Source organism: Mytilus californianus, unplaced genomic scaffold (assembly GCF_021869535.1).
Source record: "Mytilus californianus isolate M0D057914Y unplaced genomic scaffold, xbMytCali1.0.p SCAF_3, whole genome shotgun sequence".
Classification (NCBI taxonomy): domain Eukaryota; kingdom Metazoa; phylum Mollusca; class Bivalvia; order Mytilida; family Mytilidae; genus Mytilus; species Mytilus californianus.
Window position 1 is genome coordinate 106712097 of NW_026262679.1, and position 24596 is coordinate 106736692.

At 31.8% G+C, this 24596-nt stretch overlaps 1 protein-coding gene across 3 annotated transcripts in view; it reads left to right on the forward strand.

Moving 5' to 3' along the window:
* Window positions 1–24596, forward strand: part of LOC127735674 (poly [ADP-ribose] polymerase tankyrase-1-like) — a 39491-nt gene that overhangs the window by 365 nt on the left and 14530 nt on the right. For 2 of the 3 annotated variants that reach the window (XR_007998554.1, XM_052245926.1), the window contains exons 2-14: window positions 233–457; window positions 4512–4607; window positions 7270–7382; window positions 7973–8067; window positions 8574–8640; window positions 9181–9367; window positions 10114–10229; window positions 13697–13788; window positions 15729–15807; window positions 16850–17021; window positions 22865–22944; window positions 23354–23505; window positions 23781–23847. Coding sequence is in view for 2 of the 3 variants with exons in the window: in XM_052245926.1 (XP_052101886.1) it covers window positions 233–457; window positions 4512–4607; window positions 7270–7382; window positions 7973–8067; window positions 8574–8640; window positions 9181–9367; window positions 10114–10229; window positions 13697–13788; window positions 15729–15807; window positions 16850–17021; window positions 22865–22944; window positions 23354–23505; window positions 23781–23847 (1541 nt within the window). In the remaining variant the exon portion in view is untranslated. The remainder of the gene's footprint in view (window positions 1–232; window positions 458–4511; window positions 4608–7269; window positions 7383–7972; window positions 8068–8573; window positions 8641–9180; window positions 9368–10113; window positions 10230–13696; window positions 13789–15728; window positions 15808–16849; window positions 17022–22864; window positions 22945–23353; window positions 23506–23780; window positions 23848–24596) is intronic. The other variant, XM_052245927.1, reaches the window with a different exon arrangement.

Here is a 24596-nt window from a genome sequence, read left to right on the forward strand (position 1 = left end):
ACTGAAAATATTGAAAACCAACTAAATGTGTTCTAATATAATTTTGCATATCACAGGCCACTTGTTTTGTTTGATGGTAAAAGACCCCTCCCTCTTTCTAAAACAATCAAATAACAAAACTGTATTCAGTAAACCTTTGAATTTACCACTTTACCAGTCACATGCAATATTATAAATAATTATTTTAGAATGAGTACATGTAGATAAAAATTATCATTTTTATACATTACAGGGTTTGGTAGAAAGGATGTAGTAGAGCATCTTCTTGAATGTGGTGCTAGTGTCCATGCTAAAGATGATGGTGGATTGATTCCCCTTCATAACGCCTGCTCCTTTGGACATGCTGAGGTTGTTCAGCTATTGCTAAGAAGTGGCGGAGATGCTAATGCAAGAGACAATTGGAATTACACACCTCTTCATGAAGCTGCTATCAAAGGGAAAATTGATGTTTGTATAGGTGAGTTGTTATTTCTGATATTTTTTATACATTTTTCTAATGGCTTTTATTTTAGCAGCAAGCTCTTTTCTTAATTATTTATCCTTAATTTCAATTATTTAAATACAAATGTAAAGTTTCAAACTTTTTATGTGAGTAATAATTTTCAGTTGATGACCAACACCAAAATGTCCTCTTCTTTTATAAACAGCATTTTTTTTTATTCTTTTCTTAATGGTAATTAAAGTACAGCTTGCCCAAATGTTTTTGAAATTTAAACCTAGGACTAAAACATTGAATTATCTATTGGTCCTAGTTTAAACACAATATCATGGACCATATTTATAATTATTTAATATAGGTCAAGTTTTGATGTTTTTAGCATTTAGCAGAAGCATAGCTACGTCTGGTCTAAACGCTCAGGCGTGCACTTGAACTTTTGTAAAAATAAAAAGAACTGGTTAAAAGCACATCGGCCTTGTAATTCTTTCTTCAACAGTTCAATGGCTTGTAATTGCAGTTTAAGTGACAAACTTTACTTTTCAGTCAAATGGTATCATACTATATATTTGTTCATTTTTTGTCAAAGTCTGAATCTACTGTGGATTCTACTCACTTTCCTTTTATTTAGTTTCAATATGTTGTTTGTATTTTTTGTTGAGCCCGCAAAAGCGAGACATAGCGATCCTAGATTCAACGGCGACATCAACATTTAGGTTCATAATGTGGTTAAAGTTTTTTTTTAAATATCAATAACTTTGTCAAACCTTCATAAAATTTTTCAGAAGTTGGACTGAGGCTTTTTATGATCAAAAGAGTATCCAGAGCATAAAGATGAAAATATATTTTTAATTTCCCCATATTTTACTGTTAAAAGGAGTTTTTTACTATTTCTAAAGTTTTAGATTTTTTGTCGATTGATTGCTTTACCCAACAGCTCCATTTTAACACATTTTACAGTAAAAGATTTGAACATGTATATGTTTTACTAAAACCAATGACCATTTGATTCCAAATCAACACAATGAATAAATTAAACATAAAAAATAAACAAATAAGACTCTTAAGAGTCTAAAGTATGTTGCTTTTGATGACCGAAATGGTATCTCATTCTCGATAACTTGTTAGCTTCCAGGGGCTTAGCCCCCTCGAAACCCACTACCAGGAGGTGTTTTGACCTCGACCTGCTGGGACCCTCAGACCCCTTGCCGAGGTTCAGGCAAACACTTAAAAATGGCCTATCTACGCCACTGTTTACTGTTAAAGAGTGATGTCCCTTAGTTAAAAAATCTTTGGAATAGCATCTTTTAAGTATTAAAGTACCATTTGACAATTTTTTGAACTCATAATATGCCTGGATTGTCCGACAAATCCAACAAATATACTGTGGATCAGACAAATATTTTGGCATTCATGGTCCAAATGTCTGCCCCAGATAATTTCAGGTGCCAAAATAGAAATAAAAACTTATTTCAGTATGATTTTTGGTGCCAACATCATATAATTAATCCATAAATGTTGTACCCACTAATTTTTTTGTTAAAATTAACAATTGACTGCTATTTATACATTAAAAAATAAGAAATTCTTAAAAACATTTTGTGTTTATTCTGCCTTGTATGCACTAAATACGGTATACCAGATTCATTAAGTTAAATCAGAACCTCTCTCAAGGAAAACCAAAAAATGCTAGCGAAGTTTGTTTTTGATGGCTTTGGTATTCACTTTTCAAGAGTTATGCCCTTATTTATCTCGAAAAATTCATGGGAATACATTGTCAAATGGGTTTAAAGAATATCTGTTTTCTTGAAATTTATGTGATATTTTATATTCTAATGCAATTAAGCATGTAACACCAATTTTGATTGGATGGCGTCTTATATCAATTCCACTGTTGAAGTCATGGGCAAGAACATTGCGTAATCGCAGTCCATGTAAAATTTGTATCTTCAAATAAAGTACCTTTATTCCTTAAATCTCCCTCATTCCTTTTCTTTGACTATAAATTCGTAAGGGTTCCCCGGAACCCAGTGTCTCGCCTACTTTTGCTGTTAGTCGCAGGCTCAACAAAAATGGGGAAAAAAATTCTTAAAAATTTTCCTCTAGATACTATATTTTGATTGTAAGAAGTTCTGTTCAAGTTTGGTAAAAATCCAAGAAAATTTATGAATCTAATAAATGTTTTAAAAACTTTAACTGCAGACTGTACGTAATTTTAAGTCCATTTATTAGTAATATATGAAAAAACAAGAAATAAATTTTTACTAAATTTCCTTCTAGATACTAGCTTTTGATCATAAACAAGCTTCTGTCCAAGTTTGGTACAAATCCAGGATAGTTTAAGAAAGTTATTAAAATTTGAAAAACTTTAACCACAGAGTGAATGTAATGTTAACTGGCAGAAAAACTAAGTCCATTTATGAGTAAAATACGGATAAACAGGATTTTTTTTTTACAAAATTTATTTCTAGATACTATCTTATGATCATAAACAAGCTTCAGTCCAAGTTTGGTTGAAATGCAGGATAGTTTAAGAAAGTTATCAAAATTTAAAAAAACTTTAACCACAGAGTGAATATTTGTGGCCGCCGCCGCCAACGGAATGTAGGATCGCTATGTCTGGCCTTTGCGACAAAAGTCGCAGGTTCGACAAAAAGGAATTTCATTTTCAGTTAGTTGGAAGTTTTTAATGAAACTTATAGCAGACTTTTTGGTTTCAAAGTGAATTTTAAATCTGCTTAAAACAAATATGAAATATATATTGAGTTACAATCCAAAATTTAAATACAAGTATATACATGTTTGGATGCCAGCAGTCCATTCATTTGATTAATGTCTGGATTGTGAAGATGTTTTATTGGATTAACACATAGTGAGTGGCAACAGTAGTGTCATACATGATTTCCCTCTGGCTAGGTTTCTGAATTAAATAATACAATTGTCATCAATACAAAATTATTGCCTTAAAAGTTGACATGATCATATATAAAACAAAAAAAATAAACTTTATTTTTCAATGTTACATTGAATTTGTACATTTATTTATTAATTAATTGCATTTTTCAAAAAGTTTAATGAAATCAGTAACAAACAACTAGACAAAGTTTAATTTTTATTTGAATATCATTTACATAAAATCCTTCAAATAAAAATATTGAAAATGTTTAAGAGGCCAAACAATTTTATATTAAATATTAATGATAGAAATTTAAAATACAAGTTTTATTAAATAATAAATGAAATGACCTGTGTCTCCCAATAAATATAACAATTAAATCTGTCATAGAAATAATTTGTTTTAAAATGGTTTTAAAAAATAATAGTTTAGTGAGTATTTTAAACTGAAATGATTCAATATTTTTAAGAGAAATAATAGTGAATGGCATTTCTTAAGAAGGTAAAATAATAGTAATAATTGTCAAAATAAAACCATATGCTAACAGCTAGTTAATGAAAGGGATGACAGCAAGACATCTATTTATAAATCAGTAGTTAAACGTTTATTTCACTTGTCACAGACCAGTTGTTTTTATTGCAATCATTGGTTAATAATTGAGTTATATAAGGTGATAAGAATTAATCAATTCATGTTCATTGAAGCATGTCAGATCAGTTTTATGGCCCTGCTGACACATGTCACCCAATGTCTTTGAGTGGTGTTTGTCACTTCAAGGTGTTCAGTGTTTGACCAGTGGTCAGATTTTGAACAAGACAAATTATGAGTGAATTTCAAGATGTAAAGTAGATTATGACAGTGTTAAACTGCAGTAAATACATGCAAAAATGGAATTTATTTGTACTGTGAATATCTTTCCATAGTGTGTTCTGTAAAGAGGAATTAAAAGTGATATTTGTATCGAATATATTTATGGATTTATTTAGTATTCACTGTCCTTATTTTAAATGGAAAATTAATTTGTAACCTTATTCATCATTGAAACTGTGAAATCGAAAATGAAAGTGAAGGGGAAACTACGGCCTGGTACACAGGGTTATAGCATGTATGACTTTAATTTATCTGACATTTCTAGTATTTATCCAGATAATTCTGTAAATTGTCCACCTTCTCCTTCAGTTTTGTTACAACATTGTGCTGATGCCAACATCAGAAATACAGATGGAAAAACAGCACTGGACCTGGCTGATCCTTCTGCAAAAGCTGTATTAACAGGTATGAAAAGTACTTAAATGGGACAAATATTTATGGTTGAACAAATTTGGAAGGATTAAATTATCGTATGTATGCATCTTCTGTAACCTGCAGTCTTCACGCTTAACCACAAGCCCAGCAGCCCAGGTTTGTAAAATTCTTTTCAGGTCTGTGTAGCCTGTCATTCACAGAGTTCAAACATTGAGCAAAACACTGCAATATTAATTTCCTCATTAAAAATAAGGGAAAGAATTCAGAAATGATCCCCTCTTATCATGCTTATTGATAGAATACATGACAGGAGGTTCAAAGGGAAAGTGAAAATTCATTTGTGGAATGTATACAACAAGATTTCATACAGGATGTCTATCAAACATCCTAATCAGAGATGTTTGCTGGACAACAGTTGTATGAAGACCAACAATACACTGAGGAAGTAAAGTAAATAAACATAGGTGTTTATCTACTATTATCTGATATTATTGATAAGGGTGTCATAACTAATGGTTCTTATAATCGTCCATTATCTTGATTTAATAGAAGAAATCTGTTTCTTATATCATAAAGTTCTGTCAGTAATGATATACAAGACAGATAGTGAATAATTCATCTTAATTGAAAATATATATGGAAACGTATAAAATTCTGCCATGTTCTTTTTATGGTAACATTTACAGATGTACAGAATGATCACATCCTCTGCATTAATTACTTATTTAAATTATCAGCATAAATATAAAGAACAGTTTGAAGACACAACCACTAAATTTAGATGGAAAAAAAAACACAAAAAGTTTAAATTACAAAAATGTATGAAGACATGAATATGTATTATGTTGTGTTGTTCTAAAGTAAGCAATTTTTTCAATATATGAATACCAATGAAATGTTTTAGAATGCCCAAAATATATAGTACATGTGACTGAAACAAATAAAACCATTTTTATGCCCCGCCGAAGCATAGGGGGCATTAAGTTTTACCTTGTCTGTCTGTCCGTAGTACGTACATCCTTGCGTCCCAAAATTGGTTTCCGTTCTCTAACAAGTTTGCCTCAACCAAATGTTATGAAACTTATACACAATGCTTATTACCACAATACACAGATCTAGTTTGCAGAAATTTGGTGGCGTCACTTTTACTGTTTAGAGTTATGCCCCTTTACAAATGGAAAAATTGCTAAATTTTTCATTTTTTTTTCTAAAAATATCAATGATGTCATTGTTCAAGTAATTTTTATACGATCGCAAAAAATTTTATGTGGCCAAAAAAGGGGCAAAAAACAAGCATTTTTCTAGTTTCATGATAATAACTTGTGTGTAAGTGTATGGATCTTTCTGAAATTGTACTTCAAGGTTCCATATCTCAAAGGGAAAGCTGGCATTGAGTTTGGGGGTAATTGCCCAAAACGTTTAGGAATAAGGGGCCAAAAATAAGCATTGTTCTAGTTTCCAGACAATAACTTGTTTTCAAGTGTATGGATCTCTCTGAAATTGTACTGCAAGGTACCATACCACAAAGGGAAGGCTTGGATTGATTTTGGGGGTAATTGCCTCAAAATTTTAGGAATTAGGGGCCAAAAAGGAAAAAAAAAAAGCATTTTTCTAGTTTCATGACAATAACTTGTGTTTAAGTGTATGGATTTTTATGAAATTGTACTACAAGGTTCCATATCTCAAAGGGAAAGCTGGGTTTGAGTTTGGGGGTAATTGCCCTAAACGTTTAGGAATTTGGGGCCTAAAAACAAGCATTTTTCTAGTTTCCAGACAATAACTTGTGTTCAAGTGTATGGATCTCTCTGAAATTGTACTGCAAGGTACCATACCACAAAGGGAAGGCTGGGATTGAGTTTGGGGTGATGATTTATAAGGGGGTTCAAAAAATTTGGGGTAGGGACTTTTTTTTGCTTTAAAATTTTCCGTTTTAAATTGGTTATTTCTGATTTTAATATAAAAGCAAATAATAATGATATGGTTTGAATAGGTAAATTAAAAATTTTTAAGTTCTTAGACCACATTCATTCTGTGTCAGAAACCTATGATGTGTCAAATATTTAATCACAATCCAAATTCAGTGCTGTATCAAGCTTGAATGGTGTGTCTTTACTTGCCCCAACTGTTCAGGGTTCGACCTCTGCGGTCGTATCAAGCTGCGCCCAGCAGAGCATTTTATTAAAATTAGAGTTATCTTCCTTTGTCCATGATTAAAATTGAATCAACCACAATCAATGCTTTATACAATGCAATGTTTAATTTTGCCTTCCACTGATAAAATACAGATCAAATTGAATTAGAGTAGTGTCAATTTAACCATTATTGAGTTCTGCCCCTTTATAAATCGAAAAATTGCAAAATTTTTAGTTTCAGTTCAGTAACTTAAGTTTGCCCCAACCAAACATGAAACCTATACACTATACTTATTACCACAAAACTAAGATCAAGTACAAATTTGGGTAGCATCACTTTTATTGTTCTTGAGTTATGTCCCTTTATAATGTTGTATGCAAGAGGAGGCATCATCTGTGTCCATGGGGCCACATTCTCCATTTATTTATTGAATAAAAAGCTGTCCAAGACATTGCATGGTGTTTTAATAATTAAAAGAATAAAAGATATGCAAATTCAAAACACATGACAGTTTCTTTATACTGTTGATGCTAAATTAAAAGGAAATGATAATTTTCAGGAGAGTACAAAAAAGATGAGCTACTGGAAGCTGCTAGGAGTGGAAATGAAGAAAAATTGATGTCCTTACTGACCCCATTGAATGTTAATTGTCATGCTAGTGATGGAAGGAAGGTTTGTTATAGAACTTACTACAAAATTAAGTTGAAAATGCATTTCAACAAATAAAGGGAAATAGACATAGATTAAGAAACAGATCACAAGACTAAAAAATTAAAAGCAAAAAAATGTAACAACATAAATAAAAAAATAAAGAACAAATTGACTCTATTCTGTCTTTTTTGCAAACTGTGTTTGTAAATATGTTTTTTTATTGGATGATATTGCTCCAATCAATCAACCTTTTAGTACATGTTAAAAGAATTTTTGCCTTGAAGTGTGTGTTGAATCTATTGTTCATGCTGTTTAAGAGACTGATAATATCTTTAGCTAGTAGCAGTTTTTGATGTTTCTTAATCTATTTCCTGAAGGTCAATTCTGTCTGTCATTAAAAATACATGTATTTCGGATTGAACAAAAAGCAGAAACATTGTAAAACATTTCATGATAATATTTTAGCAAAAGGGAAAACTACAGAACTGTTTGCTATCATGTAGTTGACTATCAAAGCAAAGAAATGAATTTTCTAGAAATAGCTGTACTTATTTACATGATGAAATGGATTTAATATTTTATAGTTAAACTTTTTCAATAAACATTTTCAGTCAACCCCATTACACCTTGCAGCTGGGTACAACAGAACGAGAATTGTACAGTTATTGATCCAACATGGAGCTGATGTACATGCTAAAGACAAAGGGTGAGAATATCTTATCACGACAAATATAAAGGAAAAACCAAATCTAGTATTTCATTTTGATCTCTCAAAACTTTTGTCTATCCTCAGGTAACTAAATCCCTGTATTATTACATTGGTAAGTGCTGAAGTCAAATTTATCATCAAGACTTCAGATGCAGAACCATGTCACATTATTTGTCACACTGTCCCTAATTTTATCTCATGATGGAACAACATTTTATAACATCTGACAGAAACCACCATTTTTTTTGTCAGATTTCAATGTTTAAAAGAAACTCAGTTATTAACATGATGAACAGAACATTAAAATATTCTTGGCAGTTCAAACATTCATACTCAGTAGCAAATGATTTGTCATATGATCAACAGTGAATCTCCTTATCCTTCATACCAATGTGTCAGTGAAGAAACACATCAAGTTATCAATAAATGTTACCAACACAGAAAATAATGCAATGTTCACATGCTAATATGAGAACTTTATGTTAGTTACTTTTGTCTTTTAGTGGACTGGTGCCTTTACACAATGCATGTTCCTATGGTCATTTTGAAGTTACAGAAATGCTGCTTAAAGTAAGTAATATTTGGGGTGTTCAAAAAGTAGAATAAAAGTCAATAGAAACATTATTTATATCGTCCTCTAATGCCAAGTTTATTGGTAATGTAATGACAGATATTTTTTGTTTGATTGCAAAAATTCAAAATATTAAAATATAAAATATAAACTGAAACAAGATGAAAATGGTATTACCATTACAGTTGTTCAGTCTGTTGTCAATAATTACACGACTAACTGTAAATGTAAATAAAAACTATTAATTACATACACCTGACTTGTGTCAAAAGAAAAAAAATATGTATTAGAGATCTGAATTGGCTTTAAATCAGCTGTAATAGATATAAGTAAAAATGTAAAACATTGCACTTCATTGAACTGAATTGCCTTAGATCATGTAGATTTCAAGATTTGGTTGATGTATTTGTATATGTCATGACTTTTACAGTCAGTTTTCATCACTAGTTATTCCATTAATATATCAACCTTTTGCTAATTTAAATGCTATCACATGTCAATGTTAAACATTAAACAGGTCAATTAATGTCATATTTCAGGCTGGTGCAAGTGTTAATGCTATGGACTTGTGGCAGTTTACACCACTACATGAAGCTGCATCTAAATCGCGTGTAGAAGTTTGTTCGTTACTGCTGGCTCATGGAGCTGATCCTACCTTAGTTAATTGTCATTCTAAAAGTGCTATAGATGTTTCTCCTACCAGAGAACTTCAAGAAAGATTACAATGTAAGTTACAGAAGTATCTGATCCTACCTTAGTTAATTGTCATTCTGAAAGTGCTATAGATGTTTCTCCTACCAGAGAACTTCAAGAAAGATTACAATGTAAGTTACAGAAGTATCTGATCCTACCTTAGTTAATTGTCATTCTAAAAGTGCTATCGATGTTTCTCCTACCAGAGAACTTCAAGAAAGATTACAATGTAAGTTACAGAAGTATCTGATCCTACCTTAGTTAATTGTCATTCTAAAAGTGCTATAGATGTTTCTCCTACAAGAGAACTTCAAGAAAGATTACAATGTAAGTTACAGAAGTATCTGATCCTACCTTAGTTAATTGTAAATCTAAAAGTGCTATAGATGTTTCTCCTACAAGAGAACTTCAAGAAAGATTAAAATGTAAGTTAAAGAAGTATTTATAATTTTTTTAGTCCACACAATTTTTACACAGAAAACAAAAGATTTAGGTTCCCGAATGAATGAGGTTTTGTATTTAGAAATATTATTGGGTTTGGAAAGGAGTAAGCACCTCCTCTAGAATTAGTTTGGAGTTATGTTTCTTTAGAAGTATAGGATATAACATTTAACATTTCAAACATGGATGGGAATTAAATATAAAAAGTTTCTACCCCCAAAATACATTTCTGGATTATCCCTGAATAAGTGCAATTCATATCCTACTCTCCTTATTCTAAGGAATTAACGATATATATTTTACATTACTATTATTAGACATTAACAATATATTTACAGATGAATTCAAAGGACATTCATTACTGGAAGGTTGTAGACAAGCTGATCTTGCTCGAGTGAAGAAATATTTAGAAGTTGTGAACTTCAAGCATCCTTATACAGGAGAAACTGCATTGGTATGTTTAGTAAAGACAGAAACATTTTTGTCGAGCCTTCGACTTTAGTCGAAAAAGCGAGACATAGCGATCCTACATTCCGTCGGCGTCGTCGGCGGCGGCGTCCACAAATATTCACTCTGTGGTTAAAGTTTTTGAAATTTTAATAACTTTCTTAAACTATCCTGGATTTCTACCAAACTTGGACAGAAGCTTGTTTATGATCATAAGATAGTATCTAGAAGGAAATTTTGTAAAAATAAAATTCCATTTTTTCCGTATTTTACTTATAAATGGACTTAGTTTTTCTGCCGGGAAATATTACATTCACTCTGTGGTTAAAGTTTTTAAAATTTTAATAACTTTCTTAAACTATCCTGGGTTTCTACCAAACTTGGACAGAAGCTTGTTTATGATCATAAGATAGTATCCATAAGTAAATTTTGTAAAAAAAAAAATCCATTTTTTCCTTATTTTACTTTTAAATGGACTTAGATTTTCTGCCAGGAAACAACACATTCACTCTGTGGTTAAAGTTTTTAAAATTTTAATAACTTTCTTATACTATTTTGGATTTGTACCAAACTTGAACAGAAGCTTGTTTATGATCAAAAGGTAGTATCTAGAAGGAAATTTTGTAAAAAAATAAATCCATTTTTTCCGTATTTTACTTTTAAATGGACTTAGATTTTCTGCCAGGAAACAACACATTCACTCTGTGGTTAAAGTTTTTAAAACTTTTAATAACTTTCTTATACTATTTTGGATTTGTACCAAACTTGGACAGAAGCTTGTTTATGATCAAATGCTAGTATCTAGAAGGAAATTTTTGTTTTCTTCCAGTTAACATTACATTCAGTCTGCAGTTAAAATTTTTAAACATTTATTAGATTCATAAGTTATCCTGGATTTTTACCAAACTTGGACAGAAGCTTCTTACAATCAAAAGATAGTATCAAGAGGAATATTTTTATTGATTTACTTCCTCATTTTTGTTGAGCCTGCGATTAACAGAAAAAGTAGGCGAGACACTGGGTTCCGCGGAACCCTTACGAATTATTTATGATTAATTTTGTTTTGTCCACTGAAGTTTTGAGGAAAATATTTCTTTATAAAAACTAAGACAGTATAATTAAATTTGGTGATAGAAGATTTAAACATGTTCTAAGGTTTAGCTCACAAAGTGTCATGCAATTTATTGATTCAAATATGAAATCATGAGAATAAGATCTTTAATCTTTAAAAAAAAAAAAACATTAAGAAAATTTACACAAATTTTGAAATAAAATGATAAATTATCCAGTTAAATCAATATTTAAAAAAAACAGAAAATTAAGATGAGACATAGGTAATACGAGTTATAAACAGAAGTTAAATGGTTTTTTGTCTCGCCTTGACGGAGTCAAAAAGCGAGACATAGGTGTGCTGTTTCCGGCGGCGGCGTCAACAATGTATTAGTTTGTGATTACGTCTAGTTCATGGTGAACCACTAGTGGTAGGTCAATGATATTTGGTATGCAGTTGTATTAGCATTGGCACATCTCATTACCATGGAGATTATTTGGCCCCGCCCCCTCAGTCAAGGTCTATTGACTTTGAAACTTTTCATAGTTTACATGTATTAGTTTGTGATTAGGTCAATTTATGGGGAACCACTAGTGGTAGGTCAATGATATTTGATATGCAGTTGTATAAGCATTGGCATATCTCATTTCCATGGAGATTATTTGGCTCTGCCCCCTTAGTCATGGTCTATAGACTTTGAAAATTTTGCTAAGTTAACATGTATTAGTTTGTGATTAGGTCAGTTCAAGGGGAACCATTAGTGGTAGGCCAATGTTAATTGGTGTTCAGTTGTATAAGCATTAGCACATCTCATTTCCATGTATAATATTTGGCCCCGCCCCCTCAGTCAGTCTATTGACTTTGAAACTTTTGCTTAGTTTACATGTATTAGTTTGTGATTAGATCAGTTTAAGATGAACCGCTAATGTTGAGTCAATGATATTTGGTATGCAAATGTATTAGCATTTGCAATTATCATTTCCATGGAGATTATATAGCCCCACCCCTGATCATGGTTCATTGACTTTGAAAATTTTACATAGTTTACAAGTTAATGTTTGTGTTTAGGTTTGTTTAAAGGGAACGACTTATAATAAGTCAGTGGTATTTGGTATGCAGTTGTATTAGCATTGGCACATCTCATTTCATGGGGATTGATAAGCCATGTACCTTCACTCATGGTTCATCGACTTTGAATATTTGCATAACTTACATGTTAAAGTATTGCTATTTTAATTTCAACATTTGCATTATCAAAATTACAAAAAGGCGAGTCATATCTCTGTGATAACAGTTTATTTATAGTTCAGGTACTTATGTAACAGCCACTATGTTCCGTCAGTTACTTTGTTCCGGCGGAACTTTTCAACTAGTTGTTTTATTCCGAGTGCAGTCGAAAAGTTCCGGAAAAAAGTAGCTAGTTGAAAAGTCCCAGAACAATGTAGCAAACGGAATAAGTTGCATTATCATGCAAATTTAGTATTCATAGTACCCTCAAGAGAGGGAAGAATACCCCCTCCTCATGTTGGTACTTTTAAAAATATCAATTTCAGATTAATGTATAACAATAAATTAGAACTTAATCCGTTATGAAGGTAACATTCTGACTGAATTAAGTACCATAATAATGAAGTGGGGGAAGAATGAGGATCAGTATATAAGACACTTTTGTTCCCCTTTGAAAAGGTTCAAAGATAATATGTTGCGCTTTTACTTTGCATCAATTCTCCAAATGGAACTTTGTGACTGGTTGATAAGTTCCGTTGGAACTTTTGGGCTAGTTTGTTAGTTCCGGTTTTGACTTATTTGTCAAAGAGGGACTTTGTGGCTAGTTGATAAGTTCCTTTTTGACTTTTGTAATCAGTATATTGGTTTCCCTTTGAAATGTTCAAATATAATATGTTGCGCTTTTACTTTGCATCACTTCTCCAAATGGAACTTTGTGACTGGTTGATAAGTTCCCTTGGAACTTTTGGGCTAGTTTGTTAGTTCCGGTTTTGACTAATTTGGCAAAAAGGAACTTTATAACTAGTTGATATGTTCTGTTGGAACTTTTCAACTAGTCACTTTGTTCCGGTGGAACTTTTAAACCAGAGGAAGAACAAAGTAACTAGTTAATAAGTTCCTCCGGAACTTTTCGGCTAGTTAGTTCTTTCCGCCTGGAACTTTCCAACGTCGGAACAAAAGAGCATTTACACTTACTAGTACATTCAAAACTGGATGTTAAGCAAGCAAAAACAAATCAATCAAAACCTGCCTAACATTTCCTTTTATTATAAAAGAAAAACATTCATGTAGAAAATTAGGTTTGTTGGTTCCAGTTCAGAAAAAAAAAATCCTACATGTATCATTTAATATTTAAATGTTTGCAAAGAACATAAGATTTAATTCATATGGCCTTACAAGTTTTATTTATTCCACAGCATTGTACTGCAGCTTCACCTTTTCCTAAGAGGAAACAAGTTATGGAGGCATTGATAAGGAAAGGTGCCAACTTAAACGATAAAAACAAAGAGTAAGTTTTATTTATAACTTGAGAGATTATGACTCATTTAAAAAATCATTTCTTGTAGTTGTCTTTCTGAAAATGAAGTAACAGCATCTTTAAAAAAATACTTTGTCTTGTTGTTTTAGATCATGTTTTTCTTAAATATTTAAGAACAATCCAAAACATTTAAAATGAGAAGGTGTTGAAAGATTTTTATTTATCCACCAAACTGTACAAAGTTATGTTGATAAAGTAAGAAACACACAACAGATTGTTTTATTGTCTTGCCTAAAACAAAATTCAGGTGGAAAAGAAGACATAGCAATCCTTTATTTCATATTCAGGATCATCAGCATTTAGATACAGTCTAATGAAAGTGTTTTAAGACATCTATAACTTTGTCATGTTATGAAACTTAGAATGAAGCTTCTTCATAATCAAGAAATAGTATCTAAAAATTTTTATTTATTTTTTGGATTCTGTGTTTTACTGGTAAATGTACTTATTATACCCCACGCAACGAGTTGCGGAGGGTATAATGTTTTTGACCCGTCTGTCCGTCCGTCCGTCCGTCAGTCCATCAGTCCTATTTCTTGTCATCGCAACTCCTCTCAAACCACACAACAGAATTTCACGAAAACCTTTTTAGATAATGACATACTATGTAGTTGTGCATATCGACAGGAAATTACCATTCAATTTTTTTTCTAGGAGTTACGCCCCTTTAAACTTATTTACTTTAATGTACTACTGCAACAGTTTGTCATCGCAACTCCTCTCAAACCACACAACAGAATTTCATGAAACCTTTTCAGATAATAAGGACATACAACGTAGATGTGCATATCGACAGGAAATTACGATTCAAATTTTTTTCCAGGAGTTACGCCCCTTTGAACTTATTTGCCAAATATACTACTGCAACCTTTTGTCATCGCAACTCCTCTCAAACCACACAACAGAATTTCATGAAACCTTTTCAGATAATAAGGACATACTACGTAGATGTGCATATCGACAGGAAATTACGATTCATTTTTTTCCCAGGAGTTGCGCCCCTTTGAACTTATTTGCCCAATATACTACTGCAACCTTTTGTCATCGCAACTCCTCTCAAACCACACAACAGAATTTCATGAAACCTTTTCAAATAATAAGGACATTCTACGTAGATGTGCATATCGACAGGAAATTAAGATTCAATTTTTTTTCCAGGAGTTACGCCCCTTTGAACTTATTTGCTTTAATGTACTACTGCAACAGTTTGTCATTGCGACTCCTCTGAAACCACACAACAGAATTTCATGAAACCTTTTTAGATAATAAGGACATACTATGTAGTTGTGCATATCGACAGGAAATTACGATTCATTTTTTTTTCTTAGTGTTACGCCCCTTTGAACTTATTTGCTTCAATGTACTACTGCAACAGTTTGTCATTGCAACTCTTCTGAAACCACACAACAGAATTTCATGATACTTTGTAGATAATAAGGACATACTACGTAGATGTGCATATCGACAGGAAATTATGATTCAATTTTTTTTCTAGGAGTTACGCCCCTTTGAACTTATTTGCTTCAATGTACTTTTGCAACAATTTGTCATCGCAACTCCTCTGAAACCACACAACAGAATTTCATGAAACTTTGTAGATAATAAGGACATACTATGTAGATTTGCATATTGACAGGAAATTATGATTCAATTTATTTTTCTTATACAATTTTTTTTTCTTACACTTATTTTATTTCTCCAATGACAATGTGGGGACGTGGGGTATGTGAGCGCGCTCACTAAGGTTCTTTAATTTTTGTCAACATTACACTTTTACACTGACAGAAGCAATCCAAGGCAAGACACATGGTTCCTATGGTCATTTTACAATTCTTTTATTGTTATGATTGCTTGAAAATTAGCTTAAGATATACCATGCAAGTTTATTAATTTGAATTTGAAATTTTCAGGTTATTATCTCCCCTGCACGTAGCGGCAGATAAAGCTCATTACGATGTGATGGATGTATTACTAAAACATGGTGCTAAAGTAAGTTTTATTATAAAATGGCATATGAATGTAGGATTTCATTGATACAGAATGTTGTAGAATGATATATATTTGAATGGCAAGCTCTGAAAAAAATATTAAAATTGCATTTCCAGATTGCCATCTATCAGGTCACTTACAAGATATCTAATTATTATGTTAGATAGATGTTGAAGCAGTTATAATTTTTTGTGCTGTCTTGAATTCAGTTTTACAGAATTAAATTTAATACACACACACACAAACACACTCATATGGAAAAGGCAACAACAGCTGTTTTTTAACCCAATGAATTAAGTCATTGGGACTAACAAAAAAAATGTTGTTACAACTCAGTCTATTACTGTTTTCTTAAAACCCAGTGTTAGTGAGAGTGACTTTAATGTCCAATCAGACACAAGCAGGCAGTCAGCATAACACTGGTGAGATGTTTATCACCAGTCTGATTTAAGTAGGCAATCAATATATTTTTTCTTGTAAAAAAACTGCTGCCCTTTCACTTTAAAAAGTGTCTTCAAATATGATTTTATTACTTCTGAAATATCCCAATATTGTACACAATACAGTATATTAGTTAATATTGAATAGGTATAACAAATTGTATTGTACAGGAGACATAAATGGCTTATGTTGTTTTTTTTTTGGTTGGGGAATATTGTAAGTGATTGTGTTAAATGAAAAAATTCAAATGTAAGAGTGATGTGTTAAAGCATGTACTGTTCATATGATTACCTTGTATCTTACAAGTGGTAAATTGTAATGTAATTTTGTGGTGGTCTATAGATACAAAAAAATGTCAGGTGATGAAACAAAAGTTTCTAGGATTGAACTTTTTTATTTATGAGTTAAGGTTATATATAAGTAAAGGTCACCTAAATCAAACTGTTTTACTGTAGCAATATTGATTTCAATACCTAACCAATGGATAAAATTTGAATTTTATGAAAAATTAGGTAATTACAGGTAATGTTGCAATAAAAAAAAGGTTTTCTATCACATTCATTATCAGAAGCTGAATTTTCATATTTGTTTCTGCTTTCAGGTAAATGCAATAGATGGACTTGGTCAGACAGCATTGCATCGTGTAGCTCAGCAGGGTAACATGCAAGCATGTCGACTCCTGATGTCGTACGGTGTTGATGCTTCCATTGTCTCTTTACATGGTTACACTGCTGCACAATTAGCTACAGAAAACATACAGAAAATGTTGAAAGGTTTGTTTCAAAAGTTTAAGAATTTGATAGCTTCTGACAACTGAATGAATAGTTTTTCTCCTACTATCAAAATACATTCAGTCAAACTGTTATATAAAGGTCACCCATGGGGACATGATCGTACAAGAGACTTGACCTTTGAGTTGAGGTTCAAAATGAATAGGTATTACTTCAGTGTGGAAAAGAAGGTAAACTGCCAAGGCAGGTTTTTATACGACCGCAAAAAAATTTTGTGGTCGTATATTGGTATGACGTTGGCGTCGTTGTTGTCCGGCGTCGTCGTCGTCCGAATACATATTGGTTTTCGCACTCTAACTTTAGTTTAAGTTAATGGATCTTTTTGAAATTTGACCATAAGGTTAAATACCACAAAAGGAAGGTTGGGATTGATTTTGGGGGTTATGGTACCAACAGTTAAGGAATTAGGGGCCAAAAATGAGCATTTTCTAGTTTCCAGACAATAACTGTGGAACGGTGTATGGATCTCTCTGAAATTATACTACAAGTTTCCAAACCACAAAGGGATGGTTAGGATTTGCTTTGGGGGTTTATGGCTCAAACCGTTTAGGAATTAGGGGCAAAAAAGGGGGAAAAACAAGGTTGTCCTGGTTAATGGACAAATACTTTAGTACAAAACATAATTTAAAGCAGTGTAAGGGAGATAAATCAAATACATCATTGAAATTATCTCCCTTACACTGCTTTTAAATTATGTATAAAGTAATGGTTAATGAACAATAAAGATAATCTAAAACAGTGTAAGGGAGGTAATCCAAATACAACGTTTTGGTTACTTCCCTTACACTGCTTTTAAATTATGTTTAAAGAAATGTATATTTATAAAGGAAGACCAGTAAAAATATCTGCAAATGTTTTCATCTTTTTTTTTTACAAAAAAATCCATATGAAAGATTTGACACTATATTTTTATTAATTCTATTATAAAATAGATTAAGTTAGCACTATGGTAAATTTAAATGGGTAATTATGGTTGCCAACTCCATTGGAAATTTGAATTGAGATTATGACCATATCTTGAGGGAAAGAATTTTTTGGGGGGAAAAAGGGGGGGGGGGGGGGATAAAAAGAAATTGTGGGGGGCCAATTTTTTCTCATTTCAGATTTCAGAAATTAAAAAGAATTATTCTTCAAATATTATTTTTTTTTTTCAAATTTCAAATATTGAAAAATTTCAAGAAGTAATCTTTAATTGCACAGTATGGCGCATTAGATTTGTAAAATCTTTGATCACATTTATTTATTTGTTATGCCGAATCTAACAGTGTATTTAGATTTTTAATTTTGGGTCCAGTTTTCAAATTGGTCTACATTAATGTCCAAAGGGTCCAAAATTAAACTTTGTTTGATTTTAGCAAAAATTGAATATATGAGGTTCTTTGATATGCTGAATCTAAACATGTATTTAGATTTTTGATTTTTGGCCCAGTTTTCAAGTTGGTTCAAATTGGGGTCCAAAATTAAACTTTGTTTGATTTCAACAAAAATTGAATATATGGGGTTCTTTGATATGCTGAATCTAACCATGTATTTAGATTTTTTATTTGTGGACCCCGTTATCTAATTGGTTCATATTGAGGTCAAAAGGGTCCAAAATTAAACTTTGTTTGATTTCATCTAAAATTGAATTATTGGGGTTCTTTGATATTCCAAATCTAACCGTGTATTTAGGTTTTTAATTTTGGGTCCTGTTTTTTAAATTGGTCTACATTGAGGTCCAAAGGGTCCAAATTAAACTTAGTTTGATTTTAACAAAAATTGAATTCTTGGGGTTCTTTGATTTGCTGAATCTAAACATGTGTTTAGATTTTTATACGACCGCAAAAATTAAAAATTTTTTGGTCGTATATTGGTATGACGTTGGCGTCGTCGTCGTCGTCGTCGTCGGCGTCGTCCGGCGTCGTCCGAAGACACATTGGTTTTCGCACTCTAACTTTAGTTTAAGTGAATGGATCTCCATGAAATTTCACCATAAGGTTCAATACCACAAAAGGAAGGTTGGGATTGATTTTGGGGGTTATGGTACCAACAGTTAAGGAATTAGGGGCCAAAAATAAGCATTTTTGTAACTTTCAGACAATAATTTGTGTGTAAGTGTATGGATCTCTCTGACATTGTACCACAAGGTTCCATATCACAAAGGGAAGGCTGTAATTGATTTTGGGGGTAATTGCCTCAAAATTTTCGGAATTAGGGGCCAAAAAAGGGGCAAAAAACAAGCATTTTTCTAGTTTCATGACAATAACTTGTGTGTAAGTGTTTGGATATTTCTGAAATTGTACTACAAGGTTTCATATCACAAAGGGAAAGCTGGAATTGAGTTTGGGGGTAATTGCCCGAAACGTTTAGGAATTGGGGGCCAAAAAGGGGCCAAAAATAAGCATTTTTCTAGTTTCCAGACAATAACTTGTGTTCAAGTGTATGGATCTCTCTGAAATTGTACTGCAAGGTACCATACCACAAAGGGAAGGCTGGGATTGAGTTTGGGGGTGATGAATCATAAGGGGGTTCAAAAAATTTGGGGGGGGATTTTTTTTTTTTTTTTTTTTCTTTTTTTCCTTTTTTTTTTCTTTTAAAATTTTCCATTTTAAGTTGGTTATTTCTGATTTATATTTAAAAGCAAATAATAATGATATGGTAGGAGATACACACCAAACAGGATGTGTAAATTATTATATAATAAGTATTGTGCAATAGCAAGAAATTTTCAATTGCACAGTATTGCACAATAGCAAGAAATCTTCAATTGCACAGTATTGCGCAATAGCAAGAAATCTTCAATTGCACAGTATTGCGCAATAGCAAGAAATATCCAATAGCACAATATTGCGCAATAGCAAGAAATTGTCAATTGTACAGTATTGCGCAATAGCAAGAAATATTCTATTGCACAGTATTGTGCAAAAGAAGATACTTCGTATAAATTGCTTATTTCTTGATCAATTTCAATGGGGTTTTATTCTTGAATTCTTGGGGTTCTTTAATATGCTGAATCTAACCGTGTATTAAGTTTTTGGATTTTGGGCCCCGTTTTTAAATTGATCCACATTGAGGTCCAAAAGATCCAAAATTTAACTTTGTTTGATTTCATCAAAAATTGAATTATTGGGGTTCTTTGATATGCCGAATCTAACCGTGTATTTAGATTTTTAATTTTGGGTCCCGTTTTTTAAATTGGTCTACATTAAGGTCCAAAGGGTCCAAAATTAAACTTAGTTTGATTTTAACAAAAATTGAATTCTTGGGGTTCTTTGATATGCTGAATCTAAACATGTGTTTAGATTTTTGATTATGGGACCAGTTTTCAAGTTGGTCCAAGTTGGGGTCCAAAATTAAACTTTGTTTGATTTCAACAAAAATTGAATATATGGGGTTCTTTGATATGCTGAATCTAACCATGTATTTAGATTTTAGATTTTTGGCCCAGTTTTCAAGTTGGTCCAAATTGGGGTCCAAAATTAAACTTTGTTTGATTTCAACAAAAATTGAATATATGGGGTTCTTTGATATGCTGAATCTTACCATGTATTTAGATTTTTTATTTGTGGGCCCGCTATCAAATTGGTTCATATTGAGGTCAAAAGGGTCCAAATTTAAACTTTGTTTGATTTCATCAAAAATTTAATTATTGGGGTTCTTTGATATGCCAAATCTAACCGTGTTTTTAGATTTTTAATTTTGGGTCCCGTTTTTTAAATTTGTCTACATTAAGGTCCAAAGGGTCCAAAATTAAACTTAGTTTGATTTTAACAAAAATTGAATTCTTCGGGTACTTTGATATGCTGAATCTAAACATGTGTTTAGATTTTTGATTATGGGACCAGTTTTCAAGTTGGTCCAAGTTGGGGTCCAAAATTAAACTTTGTTTGATTTCAACAAAAATTGAATATATGGGGTTCTTTGATATGCTGAATCTAACCATGTATTTTGATTTTGGACATTGGACCATAATAGGTAAATTAAAAAAATTGAAGTTCTTAGACCACATTCTTTCTGTGTCAGAAACCTATGCTGTGTCAAATATTTAATCACAATCCAAATTCAGAGCTGTATCAAGCTTGAATGTTGTGTCCATACTTGCCCCAACTGTTCAGGGTTCGACCTCTGCGGTCGTATCAAGCTGCGCCCAGCGAAGCATTTTATTGATTATGGGCCCAGTTTTCAAGTTGGTCCAAGATAGGGTCCAGTATTTAAACTTTGTTTGATTTCAACAAAAATTGAATATATGGGGTTCTTTGATATGCTGAATCTAAACATGTATTTAGATTTTTGATTATGGGCCCAGTTTTCAAGTTGGTCCAAATTGGGGTCCAAAATTAAACTTTGTTTGATTTCAACAAAAATTGAAAATATGAGGTTCTTTGATATGCTGAATCTAACCATGTATTTAGATTTTTTATTTGTAGGCCCCGCTATCAAATTGGTTCATATTGAGGTCAAAAGGGTCCAAAATTAAACTTTGTTTGATTTCATCGAAAATTGAATTATTGGGGTTCTTTGATATGCCAAATCTAACCGTGTTTTTAGATTTTTAATTTGGGTCCCGTTTTTTAAATTGGTCTTCATTGAGGTCCAAAGGGTCCAAAATTAAACTTAGTTTGATTTTAACAAAAATTGAATTCTTGGGGTTCTTTGATATGCTGAATCTAAACATGTGTTTAGATTTTTGATTATGGGCCCAGTTTTCAAGTTGGTCCAAGTTGGGGTCCAAAATTATACTTTTTTTGATTTCAACAAAAATTGAATATATGGGGTTCTTTGTTATGCTGAATCTAACCATGAATTTAGATTTTTTATTTGTGGGCCCCGCTATCAAATTGGTTCATATTGAGGTCAAAAGGGTCCAAAATTAAACTTTGTTTGATTTCATCAAAAATTGAATTATTGGGGTTCTTTGATATTCCAAATCTAACCGTATATTTAGATTTTTAATTTTATGTCCCGTTTTTTAAATTGGTCTACATTAAGGTCCAAAGGGTCCAAAATTAAACTTAGTTTGATTTTAGCAAAAATTGAATTCTTGGGGTTCTTTGATATGCTGAATCTAAACATGTGTTTAGATTTTTGATTATGGGCCCAGTTTTCAGGTTTGTCCAAGTTGGGTTCCAAAATTAAACTTTGTTTGATTTTAACAAAAATTGAATATATGGGGTTCTTTGATATGCTGAATCTAACCATGTATTTTGATTTTGGACATTGGACCATAATAGGTAAATTAAAAAAATTCAAGTTCTTAGACCATATTCTTTCTGTGTCAGAAACCTATGCTGTGTCAAATATTTAATAACAATCCAAATTCTGAGCTGTATCAAGCTTGAATGTTGTGTCCATACTTGCCCCAACTGTTCAGGGTTCGACCTCTGCGGTCGTATCAAGCTGCGCCCCAGCGAAGCATTTTATTATTAGCTAAATGTAGATGTGACCTTTTTATTTATCAGGTTTGACTGTATGTTCAATTCACAACAAAAACACATTTGTTCAATTCACAACAAAACACTTTTGTTCAATTTACAACAAAACACATATGTTCAATTCACAGCAAAACACACATGTTCCATTTACAACAAGACGTGTGTTCAAATCACAACACATCAAATTCACTTCATAACAAAGCACATATGTTTTATTTACAACCATAGCAGCAATATAAATGAACCTCCGATGTTATGATGGCATTTTTTTTTTTTCATTGACTTTAAATAGAAGACATCAAATTAGAAAGTGTACTCCATTCAAGCATGTAAATGTTTTGAAGGCAAATTTTTTTTGCTTTTTCATAAAGTTTACCACAAATCATCATTAATTATATTTTTCGTTTATTACAGAAGACCCCCCTGTAGGAGGTACAGATGTAGATATACAGTTACTGGAAGCAGCAAAGGCTGGGGATATGGAGGTAGTTAAAGTAGGTTTACTCAACATATGTTGACATGAAAAGGAATAAGTAAAACAATGTCATCAAATAAAGGTTTAGGTTTATTTACAATGAAGTTATTTTATGTCTTTTGGGGGGAATTATTGTCACAAAAACCTGTTTTTATTGGGTTATTTGATAGTTTGGAAAATTTTCATGATTTTGAAATATTTCTTATTAGTAATGATTTGGTTCTTTGGATCCTGGGTAATGCTTTAAATGCTATTGATTGTTAATAACCTGTTTATAGCTTGTTTTGTTCACAGTTTTAAAAAATCCATAGATCACTCAGTGTCTTTTTAAAAATTATTTATTTCTTTAGAAGAATAATGAACTCCTTTGCAAAGATAGTCAGTATTTAAGTATTAGACGTTACTTCACACACAACATACATTTTCAGAAATTAATATCAGCTAACCCACACTCTGTGAACTGTCGCGACCTGGATGGAAGACATTCAACACCTTTACATTTTGCTGCTGGATATAACAGAGTTACTGTCGTTGAATATTTACTACAGCATGGTGCAGATGTGCATGCTAAAGATAAAGGGTAATTATATTTACACCAATATAGAGAGTATTGCTGTGCAACAGAAAGTTAAGTATGCTATCATGAAGTCATTGTCAAAAGGACCTGACATACATTAGACTGAATGATGGTTTGAGTTTCTATAGAAAATTTGTAATTTGTTGAACTCCAAAATTAGTTGTTAACCTAATTGAACATTCACGAAAATAAGTACAAACTGAATAATTATAAACTCTTTAAGTACTTGCTTTCTACAATATTTTAAAGTATAATTGAACTTATTTTTTATCTTTCAGAGGACTGGTTCCTTTACACAATGCGTGTAGTTATGGACATTATGAAGTTACAGAACTATTGATAAAGGTAAGTTTTAGATATTTTAATCAATTGTTTGATGCATTGGGAGACCTACTTCAGGAAATTTAGTTGGAGAAGAAAAGTGATGTGGTGATGTACATGAGACATAAAGCTTATGAAATACTAGAAAGTTACCAAGATAAGAAATAATGTTAGTGTACATAAGATATATATAACTACAGGTATAGCATAGTGCATTAAGGATTTGACACTTTATTTAATGTTTAATGTGGTAAAAGCCAAACACATGTGTGATGCATTGTAGTAGCTGGCCACTTTATCTCTTGTCAGTTTATATTGATACATTAAACATTCTGTTTGTGCCATCATTACATTTAACACTTGCCTTGACATTTTATCATGAATCACCACTATGACAAATTTTTGTAAAGGATTATACTGCCGTGATATAATAGTGGAAATTCCTAAATCCATCATGTTATTAAGTACTCTAACCTTGGTAGAATTTTTTTTTGAATAAAAGCTCTAATTTTTGTGGGATTTAGCAAACTTAAGAAATTTCTTGATGAAATATTATATGAATGGGACATTAGGACGGGTAAAGTTATATGTTTGTATTAAAGCCTCTCTTATGACTGTTCCAGAATTATAATTGTGTAGGTACACTTCAATTAAAATTTAGTGGGTGATTGTTATTTTGTAAAGATAGCCTGAACAATTGAAGGAAATAATCAATTAAAATGGTATACATTGCAAAGTAATGTAAAATTTGACTCTCATCCCCCCATACATTT